Genomic DNA, 18566 nt, shown 5'->3' on the forward strand with positions numbered 1-18566 from the left:
TTTCCACTGGTGGAATAATGGTTTTAACAGGGCCATATTCTCTCACTTTCTCACTCCGCTTTATCTCCCCCTATCTCTCCCCAGCCCCCCCTGCCCAATCTACCCACGTGCGTGTGGTGCGTACGGTGGGTAAGGGTGCGACGGGCAGTGGCGGCCTGCCGGTGAACGGTACGGCAGTGCGAAGCCCGGAGGAGAAGAGTACAGAGTATGCAGTGTTCGCCCTGGTGCCAATCTTCTGTGTGATGGGGCTCCTGGGGATCCTCATCTGTAACATCCTCAAGAAGAAAGGATACAACTGCACTGCTGAGAAGGAGGGAGGAGACGAGGAGAATGCCACACCACAGAAAGAGGGTGAGAGAGAGACACACACAGAGAGATAGAGACAGACACAGAGAGAGAGACAGACACAGAGAGAGAGACAGACACAGAGAGAGAGAGAGACAGACAGAGAGAGAGAGAGAGACAGACACAGAGAGAGAGACAGACACAGAGAGAGACACAGAGAGAGAGACACAGAGAGAGAGACACAGAGAGAGAGAGAGAGAGAGAGACACACAGAGAGAGAGAGACACACAGAGAGAGAGAGACACACAGAGAGAGAGAGAGAGACACAGAGAGAGAGAGAGAGACACAGAGAGAGAGAGACACACAGAGAGAGAGAGAGAGAGACACAGAGAGACAGATATGCAGGTATCTGGGCTGTGCCTTTTAGATTTTCTCTTGAATAAGTGTTTTCAAGGGTACTTACAACAATACATGAACTGATATTTTGGATGACCAGAAGAGACACAAGGGCCCAGTTTTTCATGACTAGAGGAGACACCAGGGCCCAGTTTTTCATGACCAGAGGAGACACCAGGGCCCAGTTTTTCATAATTATCCGGATTCTGTCATCCTTTTATTTGCTATCCAGCCTTTTAATTTCTGTTGAGCCTGTTTTTTGGGGGGGAAATAATCGGATACGATAATTCTGATCCAGATGCCACAATATCAAGATCAAAGAATCTGGATAGATTTTCAGTGCTTTGAACAGGGCTACGCCTTGCCATCTACTGGTCAGGTTGTGGTACTACATCTACACATTTCTTTACCTTTATTTAACTAGGCAAGTCAGTTAAGAACAAATTCTTATTTACAATGACGGCCAAACCTGGACAACGCTGGGCCAATTGTGCACCGCCCTATGGGACTCCCAATCACGGCCGGTTGTGATACAGCCTGGATTTGAACCAGGGTGTCTATACTGACCACATGCCTATGCTGACCACATACAGTTGAAGTCGGAAGTTTAGATAAACTTAGGTTGGAGTCATTAAAACTTGTTTTTCAACCACTCCACAAATTTCTTGTTAACAAACTATAGTTTTGGCAAGTCGGTTAGGACATCTACTTTGTGCATGACACAAGGAATTTTCCAACAATGTTTACAGACAGATTATTTCACTTATAATTCACTGTATCACAATTCCAGTGGGTCAGAAGTTTCATACACTAAGTTGACTGTGCCTTTAAACAGCTTGGAAAATTCCAGAAAATTATGTCATGGCTTTAGAAGCCAGACTACGGTTTGCAACTGCACATGGGGACAAATATCGTACTTTTTGGATAAATGTCCTCTGGTCTGATGAAACAAAAATAGAACTGTTTGGCCATAATGACCATCATTATGTTTGGAAGAAAAAGTGGGAGGCTTGCAAGCCGAAGAACACCATCCCAACCATGAAGCACGGGGGTGGCAGCATCATGTTGTGGGGGTGCTTTGCTGCAGGAGGGACTGGTGCACTTTACAAAATAGATGGCTTCATGAAGCAGGAAAACTTATGTGGACATATTGAAGCAACATCTCAAGACAACAGTCAGGAAGTTAAAGCTTGGTCGCAAATGGGTCTTCCAAATGGACAATGACCCCGAGCATACTTCCAAAGTTGTGGGAAAATGGCTTAAGGACAACAAAGTCAAGGTATTGGCATGGCCATCACAAAGCCCTGACCTCAATCCTATAGAAAATTTGTGGGCAGAACTGAAAAGGCGTGTGCAAGCAAAGAGGCCTACAAACCTGACTCAGTTACACCAGCTCTGGCAGGAGGAATCGGCCAAAATTCACCCAACTTATTGTGGGAAGCTTGTGGAAGGCTAACTGCAACGTTTGACCTAAGTTAAACAATTTAAAGGCAATGCTACCAAATACTAATTGAGTGTATGTAAACTTCTGACCTACTGGGAATGTGATGAAAGAAATAAAAGCTGAAATAAATCATTCTCTCTACTATTGTTCTGACATTTCACATTCTTAAAATAAAGTGGTGATCCTAACTGACCTAAAACAGGGAGTTTTTACTAGGATTAAATGTCAGGAATTGTGAAAAACTGAGTTTAAATGTATTTGGCTAAGGTGTACGTAAACTTCTGACTTCAACTGTATACTGACCACATGCCTATACCACAATTTAACATAATGAACCTTTGGTTTTCATTTTAGTTACATTGACATTTCTTGGTTGTAGTGCCTTTCAACTTTCTAAATCCACCCTTCCAGTGGGATCAAGATAATCCTGAAAAACTATCTTAATCAATACCTTAGACTTTAGAAAAACGCAAAAATGACATACAATCCTGATTTAAGGTTAGATTGGATTACCAAATCCTTATCTCTATCGAGGATCAGAATCCAATTTTTCAGTTTAGAAAAATCCCAATTCCAACATTTAACCCTATCCTATTGTCAAAATCCGATCATATCACTTTAGAAAAACTGGGTCTCAACAGTAAACCTGACTCTATTTCAAATCTGGCATCTATTTTCAAAGCCTTCCCTAATATGGGTAACCTAGTTTTAGCTCTTCAATGGTTGCTTAGAAAGGCACACAGCTTTACACGTAAGGGGATACACATTGGCATCGCATGTCCTGTTGCTCACACACTGGGAAGCAAGTCTTTACAGAACACAAGGAGGGCCCTGAATGAACATACTATTATCTCTCGAAGGGCAGAGCAATGTAGGGAAATGAAAGTCCTCTGATACAGACGATAGCTGTGTCACGACGACACCTCTCACAATTACAGGGCACAAACAAATCCCCTTTTCTTTCAGCCCTTTTCATAGACAGTAGTCATGTTAGACTATAAGCCATGTAGACAGAGTGTGGTGGTGGGAACTAAACTTTGTTGTATTAACTCTGACGCTTGGGAATGAGGGCAAAGGTCAGAGGGCAGCTCTCTGGAAATACAATGCATTCCAAATCATATTGCGTACACACACACACACACACACACACACACACACACACACACACACACACACACACACACACACACACACACACACACACACACACACACACACACACACACACACGAATGAGTAAAGTGCTGGTGTAAGGGATTTCTCTTCAGCCCACTCAGGACTAGCCCACTGCCAGACAGCACTGTTATGTAAGCATAGATACAGAGAGAGAGAGAGTAGGGGAGAAAAGGGGGAGAGAGAGAGAGAGAGAGAGAGAGAGAGAGATAGATAGAGATAGAGAGAGGGAGAGAGTTGGGGAGAAAGAAAGGGGGTGAGAGAGAGCGAGAGAGAGAGTGGGGGAGAGAGAGATGTAGAGAGAGAGAGAGTGGGGGAGAGAGAGATGCAGAGAGAGTGGGGGAGAGAGAGATGCAGAGAGAGAGTGGGGGAGTGAGAGAGGGGGGTGAGAGAAAGGGGGGAGAAAGAGAGAGTGAGAGAGAGAGAGAGAGAGAGAGAGAGAGAGAGAGAGAGAGAGAGAGAGAGAGAGAGAGAGAGGGGGAGAGAGAGAGGGGGAGAGAGATGGATGAACAGGAGGGATGTTAATTAGATGAGTTCTAACCTCTGCTGCCTCATTCCCTCTTTCACTCAGTATTGCTCTTCGCTCTCCCCTCTTCATCTTTCATAGTTCCTTTTCTTTTTCACTATTACCCATCACTTGACACCATCCTCCTCGCTTTACCCTCCCCCCCATCTCGCTCTCTCAGTCTCTCTCTTTCTGTGTGTCTCTGCACCACTGCAGCAGCTGCCCTCAATGCTGCACGCAACAGTAAACCCTATAGACCAGAGACCTGGAACATGTCCACACACACAGCAACACACAGCAACACACAGCAACACACTGACACACACAGCAACACACTGACACACACAGCAACACACTGACACACAGCAACACACTGACACACACTGACACACACAGACACACACACACTGACACACACAGCAACACACTGACACACAGACACACACTGACACACAGCAACACACAGCAACACACAGCAACACACAGCAACACACAGACACACAGCAACACACTGACACACAGCAACACACTGACACACACAGCAACACACAGACACAGAGGGATGGAGCAGGGAGGGGAGAAAGGAGAGGATGGAGGGAGGAGAGGATGATATGATGGAGGGAGGAGAGGATGATATGCTGCTGGCAACAATTTAAATACGCTTGTTCAACGGGTATTGAGTGTTCACCTTTTCCTACGTCAGTTCTCTTTTAAACTCCACTCAAGGGGAACACTCATTTGAGAACATGGGGTTGTACAAGCTCTACAGAATACATATCTGCTAGCATTAGCATTATCTGGCTGTGATACATATCTGCTAGCATTAGCATTAGCTGGCTGTGATACATATCTGCTAGCATTAGCATTATCTGGCTGTGATACATATTTGCTAGCATTAGCATTATCTGGCTGTGATACATATCTGCTAGCATTAGCTGGCTGTGGAAGCAGTCTCACAGAGATAGGTCAACTCAGGCTGCTGCAGAGATATTGTTGTCCATGGAGACCAACACACACACTCTAGCAAACACAGAGTGTTGAATGGAGCGTGTAGCGGAGTGAGCTATTCTAGTGCCCCCATCTGATCACCTCTGGTGCTATGGCTCGGCGCCGGTTGCTACAGAGACATCTATTCTCTGTTGGTTGCTCTCATACATGGCCCACACCTTTATCAGAGAGACTGGAGAGAGACTGGAGAGAGACAGGAGAGAGACATGGCCCACACCTTTATCAGAGAGACTGGAGAGAGACTAGAGAGAGACTAGAGAGAGACTGGAGAGAGACATGGCCCACACCTTTATCAGAGAGACTGGAGAGAGACTGGAGAGAGACTAGAGAGAGACTGGAGAGAGACATGGCCCACACCTTTATCAGAGAGACTGGAGAGAGACTAGAGAGAGACATGGCCCACGCCTTTATCAGAGAGACTGGAGAGAGACTAGAGAGAGACATGGCCCACGCCTTTATCAGAGAGACTGGAGAGAGACTGGAGAAAGACTAGAGAGAGAGAGACTGGAGAGAGAGAGACTGGAGAGAGACTAGAGAGAGAGAGAGACTGGAGAGACTGGAGAGAGAGAGACTGGAGAGAGACATGGCCCACGCCTTTATCAGAGAGACTGGAGAGAGACTGGAGAGAGACTAGAGAGAGAGAGACTAGAGAGAGAGAGACTAGAGAGAGAGAGACTGGAGGGAGAGAGACTGGAGAGAGACTAGAGAGAGACATGGCCCACACCTTTATCAGAGAGACTGGAGAGAGACTGGAGAGAGACTAGAGAGAGACTAGAGAGAGACTAGAGAGAGAGAGAGAGAGAGAGAGAGACTGGAGAGAGACTGGAGAGAGACTGGAGAGAGACTAGAGAGAGACTAGAGAGAGACTAGAGAGAGAGAGAGAGACTAGAGAGAGAGAGACTAGAGAGAGAGAGACTAGAGAGAGAGAGACTAGAGAGAGAGAGACTAGAGAGAGAGAATGGAGAGATACTGGAGAGAGACTAGAGAGAGAGAGACTAGAGAGAGAGAGACTAGAGAGAGAGAGACTAGAGAGAGAGAGACTGGAGAGCGAGAGACTGGAGAGAGAGAGACTGGAGAGAGAGAGACTAGAGAGAGAGAGACTAGAGAGAGAGAGACTGGAGAGAGAGAGACTGGAGAGAGACTAGAGAGAGACATGGCCCACACCTTTATCAGAGAGACTGGAGAGAGACTGGAGAGAGACTGGAGAGAGACTAGAGAGAGACTAGAGAGAGAGAGAGAGACTGGAGAGAGACTGGAGAGAGACTAGAGAGAGACTAGAGAGAGACTAGAGAGAGACTAGAGAGAGACTAGAGAGAGAGAGACTAGAGAGAGAGAGACTAGAGAGAGAGAGACTAGAGAGAGACTAGAGAGAGAGAATGGAGAGAGACTGGAGAGAGACTAGAGAGAGAGAGACTGGAGAGAGAGAGACTGGAGAGAGAGAGACTGGAGAGAGAATGGAGAGAGACTGGAGAGAGACTAGAGAGAGAGAGACTGGAGAGAGAGAGACTGGAGAGAGAGAGACTGGAGAGAGAGAGACTGGAGAGAGAGAGACTGGAGAGAGACTGAAGAGAGACTGGAGAGAGACTGGAGAGAGAGAGACTGGAGAGAGAGAGACTGGAGAGAGAGAGACTAGAGAGAGAGAGACTAGAGAGAGAGAGACTAGGGAGAGAGAGACTAGAGAGAGAGAGACTAGAGAGAGAGAGACTAGAGAGAGACACACAGAGACACACACAAAAAATTGGGACAAACACCAAATCGAAACTCTGCATGCAGAATTCTGCAAAAATATTGTCTGTATACAACGTAAAACACCAAATAATGCATGCAGAGCAGAATTAGGCCGATACCTGGTAATTATCAAAATCCAGAAAAGAGGCTTAAATTCTACAACCACCAGAAGTGATTCCCAAACCTTCCATAACAAAGCCATCACCTACAGAGAGATGAACCTGGAGAAGAGTCCCCTAAGCAAGCTGGTCCTGGGGCTCTGTTCACAAACACAAACAGACCCCACAGAGCCCCAGGACAGCAACACAATTAGACCCAACCAAATCATGAGAAAACAAACAGATAATTACTTGACACATTTGGAAAGAATTAACAAAAAAAAAGAGCAAACTAGAATGTTATTTGGCCCTAAACAGAGAGTACACAGTGACAGAATACCTGACCACTGTGACTGACCCAAACCTAAGGAAGCTTAATGAGCATAGCCTTGCTATTGAGAAAGGCCGCCGTAGGCAGACCTGGCTCTCAAGAGAAGACAGACTATGTGCACACTGCCCACAAAATGAGGTGGAAAACTGAGCTGCACTTCCTAACCTCCTGCCCAATGTATGACCATATTAGAGACACATATTTCCCTCAGATTACACAGATCCACTAAGAATTTGAAAACAAACCCAATGTTGATTAACTCCCATATCTACTGGGTGAAATACCACAGTGTGCCATCACAGCAGCAAGATTTGTGACCTGTTGCTACAAGAAAAGGGCGACCAGTGAAGAACAAACACCATTGTAAATACAACCCATATGTGTTTATTTATTTTCCCTTTTGTACTTTAACTATTTGCACATCATTACAACACTGTATATAGACATAATATGACATTTGAAATGTCTTTATTCTTTTGGAACTTCTGTGAGTGTAATGTTTACTGTTCTTTTTTTATTGTTTATTTCACTTTTGTTTATTGCTTTGGCAATATTAACATATGTTTCCCATGCCAATAAAGCCCTTAAATTGAAATTAAATTAGAGAGAGAGAGAGAATTTCAGAACTCGGGAGATTTAGCAAGTTTACTCATCTCTGTTGGTGTGCAACAGCCCTCAGTGTTTCACATACATCACACTGAAGTGTCACTCAAACACATACATCACACTGAAGTGTCACTCAAACACATACATCACACTGAAGTGTCACTCAAACACATACATCACACTGAAGTGTCACTCAAACACATACATCACACTGAAGTGTCACTCAAACACATACATCACACTGAAGTGTCACTCAAACACATACATCACACTGAAGTGTCACTCAAACACATACATCACACTGAAGTGTCACTCAAACACATACATCACACTGAAGTGTCACTCAAACACATACATCACACTGAAGTGTCACTCAAACACATACATCACACTGAAGTGTCACTCAAACACATACATCACACTGAAGTGTCACTCAAACACATACATCACACTGAAGTGTCACTCAAACACATACATCACAATGAAGTGTCACTCAAACACATACATCACACTGAAGTGTCACTCAAACACATACATCACACTGAAGTGTCACTCAAACACATACATCACACTGAAGTGTCACTCAAACACATACATCACACTGAAGTGTCACTCAAACACATACATCACACTGAAGTGTCACTCAAACACATACATCACACTGAAGTGTCACTCAAACACATACATCACACTGAAGTGTCACTCAAACACATACATCACACTGAAGTGTCACTCAAACACATACATCACACTGAAGTGTCACTCAAACACATACATCACAATGAAGTGTCACTCAAACACATACATCACACTGTTCAGATAGACAAAGACCGTCTTCATGATTTCCTTTGCCTCCTCTTTAATGAGTTGAAAAGTCATTTTGGTTGAAATCCCTGTGGAATGTTTCTTTATTTATAAACATAATCCCAGTTCAGTCCCTGTCTGGTTTTCCGGTCGGTTAATTTAAAATGGCCTGTCTTTATCTCTGGGTAGTAATGTTGAATATTTCTCTCCCTCCGTCTCCCCTCTCTCACGCTCTCTTTCTTTCTCTCTTACTCCCTCTGCGCCCCCCCCCTCTCTCTTTCTCTCCCCCTCCCTCTCTCTCTCTCTCTCTCTCGCTCCCTCTATCTCTGTAGGTAACGCTTGTCCCTACATCGTAGACGATCCTAATGAAGACACCATCAGTGTTCTAGTGCGCCTCATCACAGAGAAGAAAGGTACTAGTCCCTTTATGATGACGTCACTGTTTCTGATGATGTCACTGCTTCTGCTTATGTCATAGGCCTGAGCGTAAAGCAACCCCTAGCCTTTACCCCTTCTGTGTTGGTGATCTGAAAGTGAAAAAGATGGGTGTAGGCTCTCCTATGCTCATCACAAGGCCAGGTTTAGGCGTATTGCTTACTACTATACAGTCTATTCAGATCTGCAAACACAGAGAGACGTCTCTGCTAATAGGGTTGTGGGTTTTGAAACCACTAACTTCATCAATACGAGATAATAGCCAATTGAGTTTGAGAGCGGTCATCACACTGATCTGATTTCATCCACTGTCAATAATATCTTCCCTAAAAATCTCTCTCTCTGTGTGTGTGTGTGTGTGTGTGTGTGTGTGTGTGTGTGTGTGTGTGTGTGTGTGTGTGTGTGTGTGTGTGTGTGTGTGTGTGTGTGTAATCACTCCTACAGTTATGTATGTAGTAATGAAAGTATTTGCTGAAGTGCTGTATGTGTTGTAGAGAATGCTGCTGCTCTGGAGGAGCTGCTACTGGAGTACGAGAGTAAACAGATGGCCATCAGCAAAGCCTCCTCAATCAAGTGAGAACCCTGTATATAATACATGCATAGACATACCTACCATAAACAGTGTTCTGCTTAGTCATACTGGGTGAGAGCAATGACTGTACACAGTGCCTTCAGAAAGTATTCACACCCCTTGACTTATTCTACGTTTTGTTGTGTTACAGCCTGAATTCAAAATGGAGGACATTTATTTCTTGCTCACCCATCTACGCACAATACACAATAATGAAAATATGTTTTTAGAATTTTTTTGCACATTTATTGAAATTTAAATACAGACATATCTCATTGACATAAGTATTCACACCTTTGAGTCAATACTTTGTAGAAGCACCTTTGGCAGTGAATACAGCTGTGAGTCTTTCTGGATAAGTCTCTAAGAGATTTCCACGCCTGGATCGTGCAACATTAGGCAAATATAATTTTCTAAATATGTCAAGTTCTGTCAAAATGGTTGTTGGTCATTGTTAGACAGTCATTTTCAGGTCTTACTATAGATTATCTAGCAGATTTAAGACAAAACTGTAACTCGGCCACTCAGGAACATTCACTGTCTTCTTGGTAAGCAACTCCAGTGTAGATTTGGCATTGTGTTTTAGGTTATTGTCCAGCTGAAAGGGAAATTAATCTCCCAGTGTCTGGTGGAAAGCAGAGTGAACCAAGTTTCCCTCTAGGATTTTGCCTGTGCTTAGCTCCATTCCTTTCTTTTTTATCCTGAAATACTTGCCAGTCCTTAACAATTACAAGCATACCCATAGCATGATGCAGCCACCACTATGCTTGAAAATATGCAGAGTGGTACTCAGTAATGTGTTGTATTGGATTTGCCCCAAACATAGCACTTTTGCATTATTACTTTAGTGCCTTGTTGCAAACAGGATGCATGTTTTTGAATATTTTTATTATGTACAGGCTTCCTTCTTTTCACTCTGTCATTTAGGTTAGTATTGTGCAGTTACTACAATGTTATTGTTCCATCCTCAGTTTTATCCTATCACAGCCATTAAACTTTGCAACAGTTTTAAAGTCACCATTGACCTCATGAAATCCCTGAGAGGTTTCCTTCCTCTCCGGCAACTGAGTTAGGAAGGACGTCTGTATCTTTGTAGTGACTGGGTGTATTGATACACCATCCAAAGTGTAATTAATAACTTAACCATGCTCAAAGGGATATTCAATGTATTTTTTATTTTATTTTTACCCATCTACCATTAGGGGCCCTTCTTTGCCAGGAATTGGTCTTTGTGGTTGAATCTGTGTTTGAAATTCACTGCTCGACTGAGGGACATACATATAATTGTATATGAGGTAGTCATTCAAAAATTATTTTAAACATTATTGTTGCACACAGAATGAGTTCATGCAACTTATTATGTGACTTGTTAAGCAAATATTTTCTCCTGAACTTATTTAGGCTTGCCATAACAAAAGGGTTGAATACTTATTTAATGTAGACATTTCAGCTTTTAATTTTTAATTAATTTGTACAAATTTTGAGAAACATAAGTCCACTTTAACATTGTGGGTATTGTGAGTAAGCCAGTGACAAAACATCTCAATTTAATATATGTTTTTATTCAGGCTGTAACACAACAAAATGTATTCATACATAGTATTCATTTTTTATATCTGTGTCCATATTGTCCATGAGTTTCTAGTAGAAGGACCATAATGGTTAATGAGAAAATAGCCTAATCAATTACCTCAATTGCCACCAGTTTGTCGCCAAAACATAGACAACAAATATATTTTGACATAGTAAAATACATTTATTTTCCTTAGTTTGTAAAAAAATATATAAAGGATATTTCATGCTGAAACTCTCATATTAAACACCAGTGGTATTCACTAAGTTGACGGTTTATATTTAGTATAATGTTTTACACCTTTGTCATTCTATTTTTTAATTTAAAATCATCTTACTTAATTATTTCATATTTTACATATGATAAAGCCACACAGTGGGCCAGAGATAATTAGACACCTGTGATAATCTGAAGTTCTCAAAAGGGCCACTAGATGTTTTGTGATTAGATTACAAAAAAATCATTGAAAGATACCAACATTCTGGTAGTTTACTGGTAAACTTAGAAAGTTTCCAGTAATATACCCTCCCTTTGAGACCCTCTTCCTATGTGAAGACGCAATAGCACATCTAAGCCAAATGAGGTCAGATGGTGTCTCATAAAGACATGACAGTTTGAGCCACTCCAGGAAGTGATGTTGCAGGCTACGTGAGTGCTGCCCCCTCTCATCGAGTAACTCAAGTTAAAGGCCGACCGGGGTACTGCAAGCTACAATTAATCAGGGGTGTCAAACTCCTTCCATGGAGGGCCTAGTGTCTGCTGGTTTTAGTTTTTTCCTTTCAATTAAGACCTAGACAACCAGGTGTGGAAAGAGCCTTACTAATCAGTGACCTTAATTCATCAAGACACTCGGCCCTCCGTGGAAGGATTGTCGTCAAAACGTCTTTTTATTTACACGAAGACTGACCACACAGTTTTCTGTTTTTCCGTTCACTAAAATGGTGGAACCTGTTTTCTGCTAACGATGCCTACAGTACCGCGGTCGGCCTTGAACTCCTGTGTCTTCACACACACTGACCGGCCGACCGACCGACCGGTTCTCTATACCCTGGGCTTTAAAACAGGTTACAGGACAGGGTATAGAACACAGGTTACAGGACAGGCTATAGAACACAGGTTACAGGACAGGGTATAGAACACAGGTTACAGGACAGGGTATAGAACACAGGTTACAGGACAGGGTATAGACCACAGGTTACAGGACAGGGTATAGAACACAGGTTACAGGACAGGGTATAGAACACAGGTTACAGGACAGGGTATAGAACACAGGTTACAGGACAGGGTATAGACCACAGGTTACAGGACAGGGTATAGAACACAGGTTACAGGACAGGGTATAGAACACAGATAACAGCAGAAGGATATAAGGTACAGCTTAATGGAAAAGCCCTATAGATTATGTCTGTCGGTCAGATGTTCTGTAATGTTCTGCTGTTCTCTACTGTGAGTTTGTGACATTGCCTGTCAGCTTGCGTTCTGGAACGCTCTACATACTCACACATACAAGCATTATGCACACACGCACACAAACACACATACCTTTTCTGTGGTCCAAGGGTAACCAGAGGTTAGTGGGGGTCGTTGGGGTCAGAGAAGCATTACAGGACCCTCCCACACAATGGAACAATAGGCAGCTCTGCACTGAGTGGTTTCATGAAGGCTGGGATGGCAGAGCCGCTTGGACACTGTGCATTTTAATAAAGGGAGGGATCTGCCAGTTGCCAGGCGTTTCACTGGTAGGCTAGGGGCTTCAGTGGGTCAGGGGCTTCAGTAGGCTAGGTGCTTCAGTAGGCTAGGGGCCTCAGTAGGCTAGGGGCTTCAGTGGGTCAGGGGCTTCAGTAGGCCAGGGGCTTCAGTAGGCTAGGGGCTTCAGTGGGTCAGGGGCTTCAGTAGGCTAGGGGCTTCAGTAGGCTAGGGGCTTCAGTGGGTCAGGGGCTTCAGTAGGCTAGGGGCTCCAGTGGGCTAGGGGCTTCAGTGGGTCAGGGGCTTCAGTAGGCTAGGGGCTCCAGTGGGCCAGGGGCTTCAGTAGGCCAGGGGCTCCAGTGGGCCAGGGGCTTCAGTAGGCTAGGGGCTTCAGTGGGTCAGGGGCTTCAGTAGGCCAGGGGCTTCAGTAGGCTAGGGGCTCCAGTGGGCCAGGGGCTTCAGTAGGCTAGGGGCTTCAGTGGGTCAGGGGCTTCAGTAGGCTAGGGGCTTCAGTAGGCTAGGGGCTCCAGTGGGCCAGGGGCTTCAGTAGGCCAGGGGCTTCAGTAGGCCAGGGGGTTCAGTAGGCTAGGGGCCTCAGTAGGCTAGGGGCTTCAGTAGGCCAGGGGGTTCAGTAGGCTAAGGGCTTCAGTAGGCCAGGGGCTTCAGTGGGCCAGGGGCTTCAGTAGGCCAGGGGCTTCAGTAGAACAGGGGCTTCAGTAGGCTAGGGGCCTCAGTAGGCCAGGGGCTTCAGTAGGCTAGGGGCTTCAGTAGGCTAGTGGGGTTGATTTCTGAAGAGGGTGATGTAGTTGGACAGAAACCAGATGTGGGGTATTGCTGTTTGTCCCTACCCTATTACACACACACACACACACACACACACACACACACACAGACACAGACACAGACACACACACACAAACACAAACACATGCATACGCAAAAACCATGTAAACGTGTGTGTTTTGCATGTGTGGAGCACTATGGTCATTTCCCCGTCTGTGTGTGTGCCTTGCATACCTGCTCATACATGTTCTCTCTCTCTCCCAACTCCAGGTTCCCGGTGCTGTCTCCTTTGACTGAGTTCCTCTCGTTACCCAGACTATGTCCTCACCAGTCTCACCTCCACACCATCTCTGGTCTGTCTGGTCTGTCTGGCCCCCGACACGGCTACTGCTGCTCCCGCTGTGCCCAGAAGAAATGGCCCCCCATCCTCCTGCCCCCTTTCGGCCCCCTCAAACCCCCACAGTTCCTCTTGACCCCCCTCAAACCCCCTCAGTCTCTCCTGTTACCCCCTCGGGACCTCCAGGCCCCCCAGAAGACTCCTCTCCTGCCCCCCGTGGACACACACCACTCCACCACTAAGATCTCCCAGACCCCCAGGGCTGGGTCAGGGTTACTCCCTGAGGGGAAGTGGAGGATGCTTGGGGAGGTGACCCGGTCTGTTGGGAGGTGAGGATGGAAACACACACACACACATATACTGTTCTTAGGTGTGAGCATTGTGTACATACAGTTGAAGTCGGAAGTTTACATACACCTTTGCCAAATACATTTAAACCCAGTTTTTCACAAATACTTAGTTCAGTTAGGATTACCACTTTATTTTAAGAATGTGAAATGTCAGAAAAGTAGTAGAGAGAATGATATATTTCAGCTTTTATTTATTTCATCACATTCCCAGTGGGTCAGAAGTTGACATACACTCAATTAGTATTTGGTAGCATTGCCTTTAAATAGTTTAACTTGTGTCAAACGTTTTAGGTAGCCTTCCACAAGCTTCCCACAATAGGTTGGGTGAATTTTGGCCCATTCCTCCTGACAGAGCTGGTGTAACTGAGTCAGGTTTGTAGGCCTCCTTGCTCGCACACGCTTTTTCAGTTTCTAAGGGATTGAGGTCAGGGCTGTGTGATGGCCACTCCAATACCGTGACTTTGTTGTCCTTAAGCCATTTTGCCACAACTTTGGAAGTATGCTTGGGGTCATTGTCCATTTGGAAGAAGACACATTTGCGACCAAGCTTTAACTTCCTGACTGATGTCTTGAGATGTTGCTTCAATATATCCACATAATTTTCCATCCTCATGACGCCATCTATTTTGTGAAGTGCACCAGTCCCTCCTGCAGCAAAGCACCCCCACAACATGATGCTGCCAGCCCTGTGTCGATATAGGACTCCTTTTACTGTGGAATAGATACTTTTGTACCTGTTTCCTCCAGCATCTTCACAAGGTCCTTTGCTGTTGTTCTGGGATTGATTTGCACTTTTCGCACCAAAGTACGTTCATCTCTAGGAGACAGAACGCGTCTCCTTCCTGAGCGGTATGACGGCTGCGTGGTCCCATGGTGTTTATACTTGCGTACTATTGTTTGTACAGATGAACATGGTACCTTCAGGCGTTTGGAAATTGCTCCCAAGGATGAACCAGACTTTTGGAGGTCTACAATTTTTTTTCTGAGGTCTTGGCTGATTTCTTTTGATTTTCCCATGATGTCAAGCAAAGAGGCACTGAGGCACTGAGTTTGAAGGTAGACCTTGAAATACATCCACAGGTACACCTCCAATTGACTCAAATGATGTCAATTAACCTATCAGACACTTCTAAAACCATGACATCATTTTCTGTAATTTTCCAAGCTGTTTAAAGGCACAGTCAACTTAGTGTATGTAAACTTGTGACCCACTGGAATTGTGATACAGTGAAATAATCTGTCTGTAAACAATTGTTGGAAAAATGACTTGTGTCATGCACAAAGTAGGTGTCCTAACCGACTTGCAAAAACTATAGTTTGTTAACAAGAAATTTGTGGAGTGGTTGAAAAAGGAGTTTTAATGACTCCAACCCAAGTGTATGTAAACTTCCGACTTCAACTGTACGTAGGTATATCCATGCGCCGTGTGTCAATCTTCCGTTTGATTGACAGGTTTCAGGTGGCTCAGATTCAGGAGCAGAGGCCTGGTTCCATGGAGATGATATTCTGCCCAGAGTCGAGTGACTCAGACTCAGTGGAGGATTCATCTCTGCTGGGGGCGAACAAGTCATCCTCGTCATCATCCTCATCAGCTGCCAGGGGTACACAGGAGGTGACGGTTACTTCCTGTCTTGCTGATTCTCCCTCTCATCTTTCTTTCGTTTTATTTTCACCTCCTCTCTTCCTCTTTCCAGTCCACAGAACATTCTGCTTTTTGGAGTGCTGTTGAGTTCTCTCAGGAGACCCTGACCCTGCACACAGAGGAGGTTAGATCATATTCTTCTAGTGACCGCTGAATTATGGGATAGTAAAACATTGCCTGTCATTGTGGTGCGGGGAAGGACTCTCCACACACACACACACTCTCTAGTTAGTCATTAGTGACAAAAACACACACGTCTAGCTCAGCAGGTTTAAACGTGACACACACAATCACGACACACTTACGTTTTGTCAGTGCTAACGAGTGAATGAATTAAATTGTATTTTTGCGTCAAATTGCCAGTTGGCATCCCATCCCTGACAGTTAGTGAGGATGCTACTGACCCCTGGTGGTGACATTGGGAACAAACACACCACCTCTCACGTCCTGCCTGTAAGGCACATTCCCATGAAGCAACATCCTGTGAGTCAACGATCAACCATTCTAATAATCTCTCTCTCTCTCTCTCTCTCTCTTTCTCTCTGTCTCTCTCTCTTTCTCTCTGTCTCTCTCTCTCTCTTTCTCTCTGTCTCTCTCTCTCTCTCTGTCTCTCTCTCTTTCCACTTGCTCTCTCTCTTACAGGTTAACAGCTAAACATTCGCAGAGAGGAATGCTGGGTAAAAATAACTCTACCTCGCTGATCGATGGATGTGATGGGATTCCAAAATGGCGACCAGAGAAGTTGATTATCCTCTTCGTTACGATTTGGGAAGTTAGCCTGGGTGCTTGTTGGGAAGTTAGCCTGAGTGCCAGACAAAGGGAAACCCTTCTATTTATAACACAAACAAGTTGTATTTTATCCTATTGTCTTTAGAGGCAGGGAGACGAGAGGAGGAACAAACTATGAATTAACCCAACCGTGTGGTTGTGCTTCCATAAGACTCTGGACAGGTTGGAGGACCTTAACACCGTCTGCACGCGACACTGTGCAATACACACACACACACACACACACACACACACACACACACACACACACACACACACACACACACACACACACACACACACACACACACACACACACACACACACACACACACACACACACACACACACACACACACACACACGGAGGTAGGCCTACATAGACACATAGCACACATACAAAAAAGAACAAGTATTATTATTATTATAGGAAACCACTCCATTTTGTAGTGCAGAAAACTTTTAATCATTTTTCTAACACTTTTAGCTGTTTTGACTTGTTATATTTGAAACGCTGATTAGCGTAAGTTTTAGGCCTTCTTGATAATGTTGAATGTAGTCTCCAACATTGACAGAGAGACATGATAATATACAAACAGCATGAACTACATGTTGGACTATTTTAGGTCTTATAGATGGAATTTAACTTCATTTAGTTTCTGATTCAAGTTGAACATGTGGTAACCGCGGTGTAAATGACTGTATATACTGTATGTACATAGGGATGTGAATATTGAAACTCTTAGATTTGTACAGAGGAGGGTCAGACAGCGACAGGGACAGAGTCAGGGACAGAGTCAAGGACATAGTCAGGGACAGAGTTAGGGACAGGGTCGGGGACAGAGTCAGGGACAGGGACAGAGTCAGGGAGAAGATCAGGGACAGGACAGGGACAGGGTCAGGGACAGAGTCAGGGACAGAGTCAGGGACAGAGTCAGGAACAGAGTCAGGGACAGAGTCAGGGACAGAGTCAGGATTAGGAACAAGGTCAGGATCAGGGACAAGGTCAGGACAGAGTCAGGGACAGAGTCGGTCAGGGACAGAGTCGGTCAGGGACAGAGTCGGTCAGGGACAGAGTCGGTCAGGGACAGAGTCAGGGACAGAGTCAGTCAGGGACAGAGTCAGGGACAGAGTCAGTCAGGGACAGGGTGTGGGTTTGCCAGTAGTTTGCGGTGCTTATTTTGACACACTTAAATATGTCTTAGGCATTTTGGGGGAGATGTGCTTTGTCCTGTAACTTCCTCTCTCCTGGCGTGTCACAGAGCTACACTGACCATTGATCAGTGCCATCCTGCTCCATGTGGCACTTAGCTCAAACCATGACCTCACTTCCTGCCTTGTGACAATTGCCTTTCAACAAACATAGAATAAGTTAGTAGGATAATCAACTAGTCTCTTTTTCCCCCAAAGATAAACACTACAGATGCATTATTCATTCCATTTTCATTCAACTGTTATTACGTATTGCTACGCACACACATACACACACACAAACACATAAACACAAACTTTCCTACTCTTCCAAGGAGAGCATGCAGACAGTCACTATCATCTCTGGGTAATCTGAGTAAAAACTGTATCCTAAAGGAAACTACATTATCATAGGAATATTTTGACTTTGACCATCTCAATGTCATTCCCTCAGCTGCATTTCACGTGTTTTTACTTCAGTGTTTTTGTTTGTTATTTAAATAGATTTCCGAGTAGTGGCCGACGTAGCTGCTTCACTGTGGAAACACAGTTTGGGGTTTTGCAGTTTACATTTGATAAAAGGTGGATCATGATCAGGATCCAGTTGAACAATTTTTTAATATTCTGTATGTTGCTGTTTTTGCAGTTTAGAACCATTGTCTGGATTTGATCATTTTTATTGGTTGAACATTTCCATGTTTTTATGTGATTTATTATAACATGTTATAAACTGAAGTGTTGCAGAAAGGAAAACAACTCATCTTCTCTACATTGTAGATTTCTATTTATTATGATATTACATTTTTCTCTATGATATTTCTACTCTTGAAATAAATGAGCGGTTTATTGTGA

General features: G+C 44.4%; 1 protein-coding gene across 3 annotated transcripts in view; it reads left to right on the plus strand.

Annotated features, from left to right (window-relative positions):
* The window catches only part of LOC139548242 (tumor necrosis factor receptor superfamily member 19L-like), a 53717-nt gene extending 35151 nt beyond the window's left edge, over nucleotides 1-18566 (plus strand). For 2 of the 3 annotated variants that reach the window (XM_071357784.1, XM_071357785.1), the window contains exons 6-12: nucleotides 85-351; nucleotides 8711-8791; nucleotides 9308-9386; nucleotides 13697-14092; nucleotides 15566-15725; nucleotides 15808-15879; nucleotides 16398-18566. In XM_071357784.1, coding sequence (XP_071213885.1) covers nucleotides 85-351; nucleotides 8711-8791; nucleotides 9308-9386; nucleotides 13697-14092; nucleotides 15566-15725; nucleotides 15808-15879; nucleotides 16398-16409 — 1067 coding nt within the window. In that variant the 3' untranslated portion in view covers nucleotides 16410-18566. The remainder of the gene's footprint in view (nucleotides 1-84; nucleotides 352-8710; nucleotides 8792-9307; nucleotides 9387-13696; nucleotides 14093-15565; nucleotides 15726-15807; nucleotides 15880-16397) is intronic. The other variant, XM_071357786.1, reaches the window with a different exon arrangement.

This window comes from Salvelinus alpinus, chromosome 21, assembly GCF_045679555.1.
Source record: "Salvelinus alpinus chromosome 21, SLU_Salpinus.1, whole genome shotgun sequence".
Classification (NCBI taxonomy): domain Eukaryota; kingdom Metazoa; phylum Chordata; class Actinopteri; order Salmoniformes; family Salmonidae; genus Salvelinus; species Salvelinus alpinus.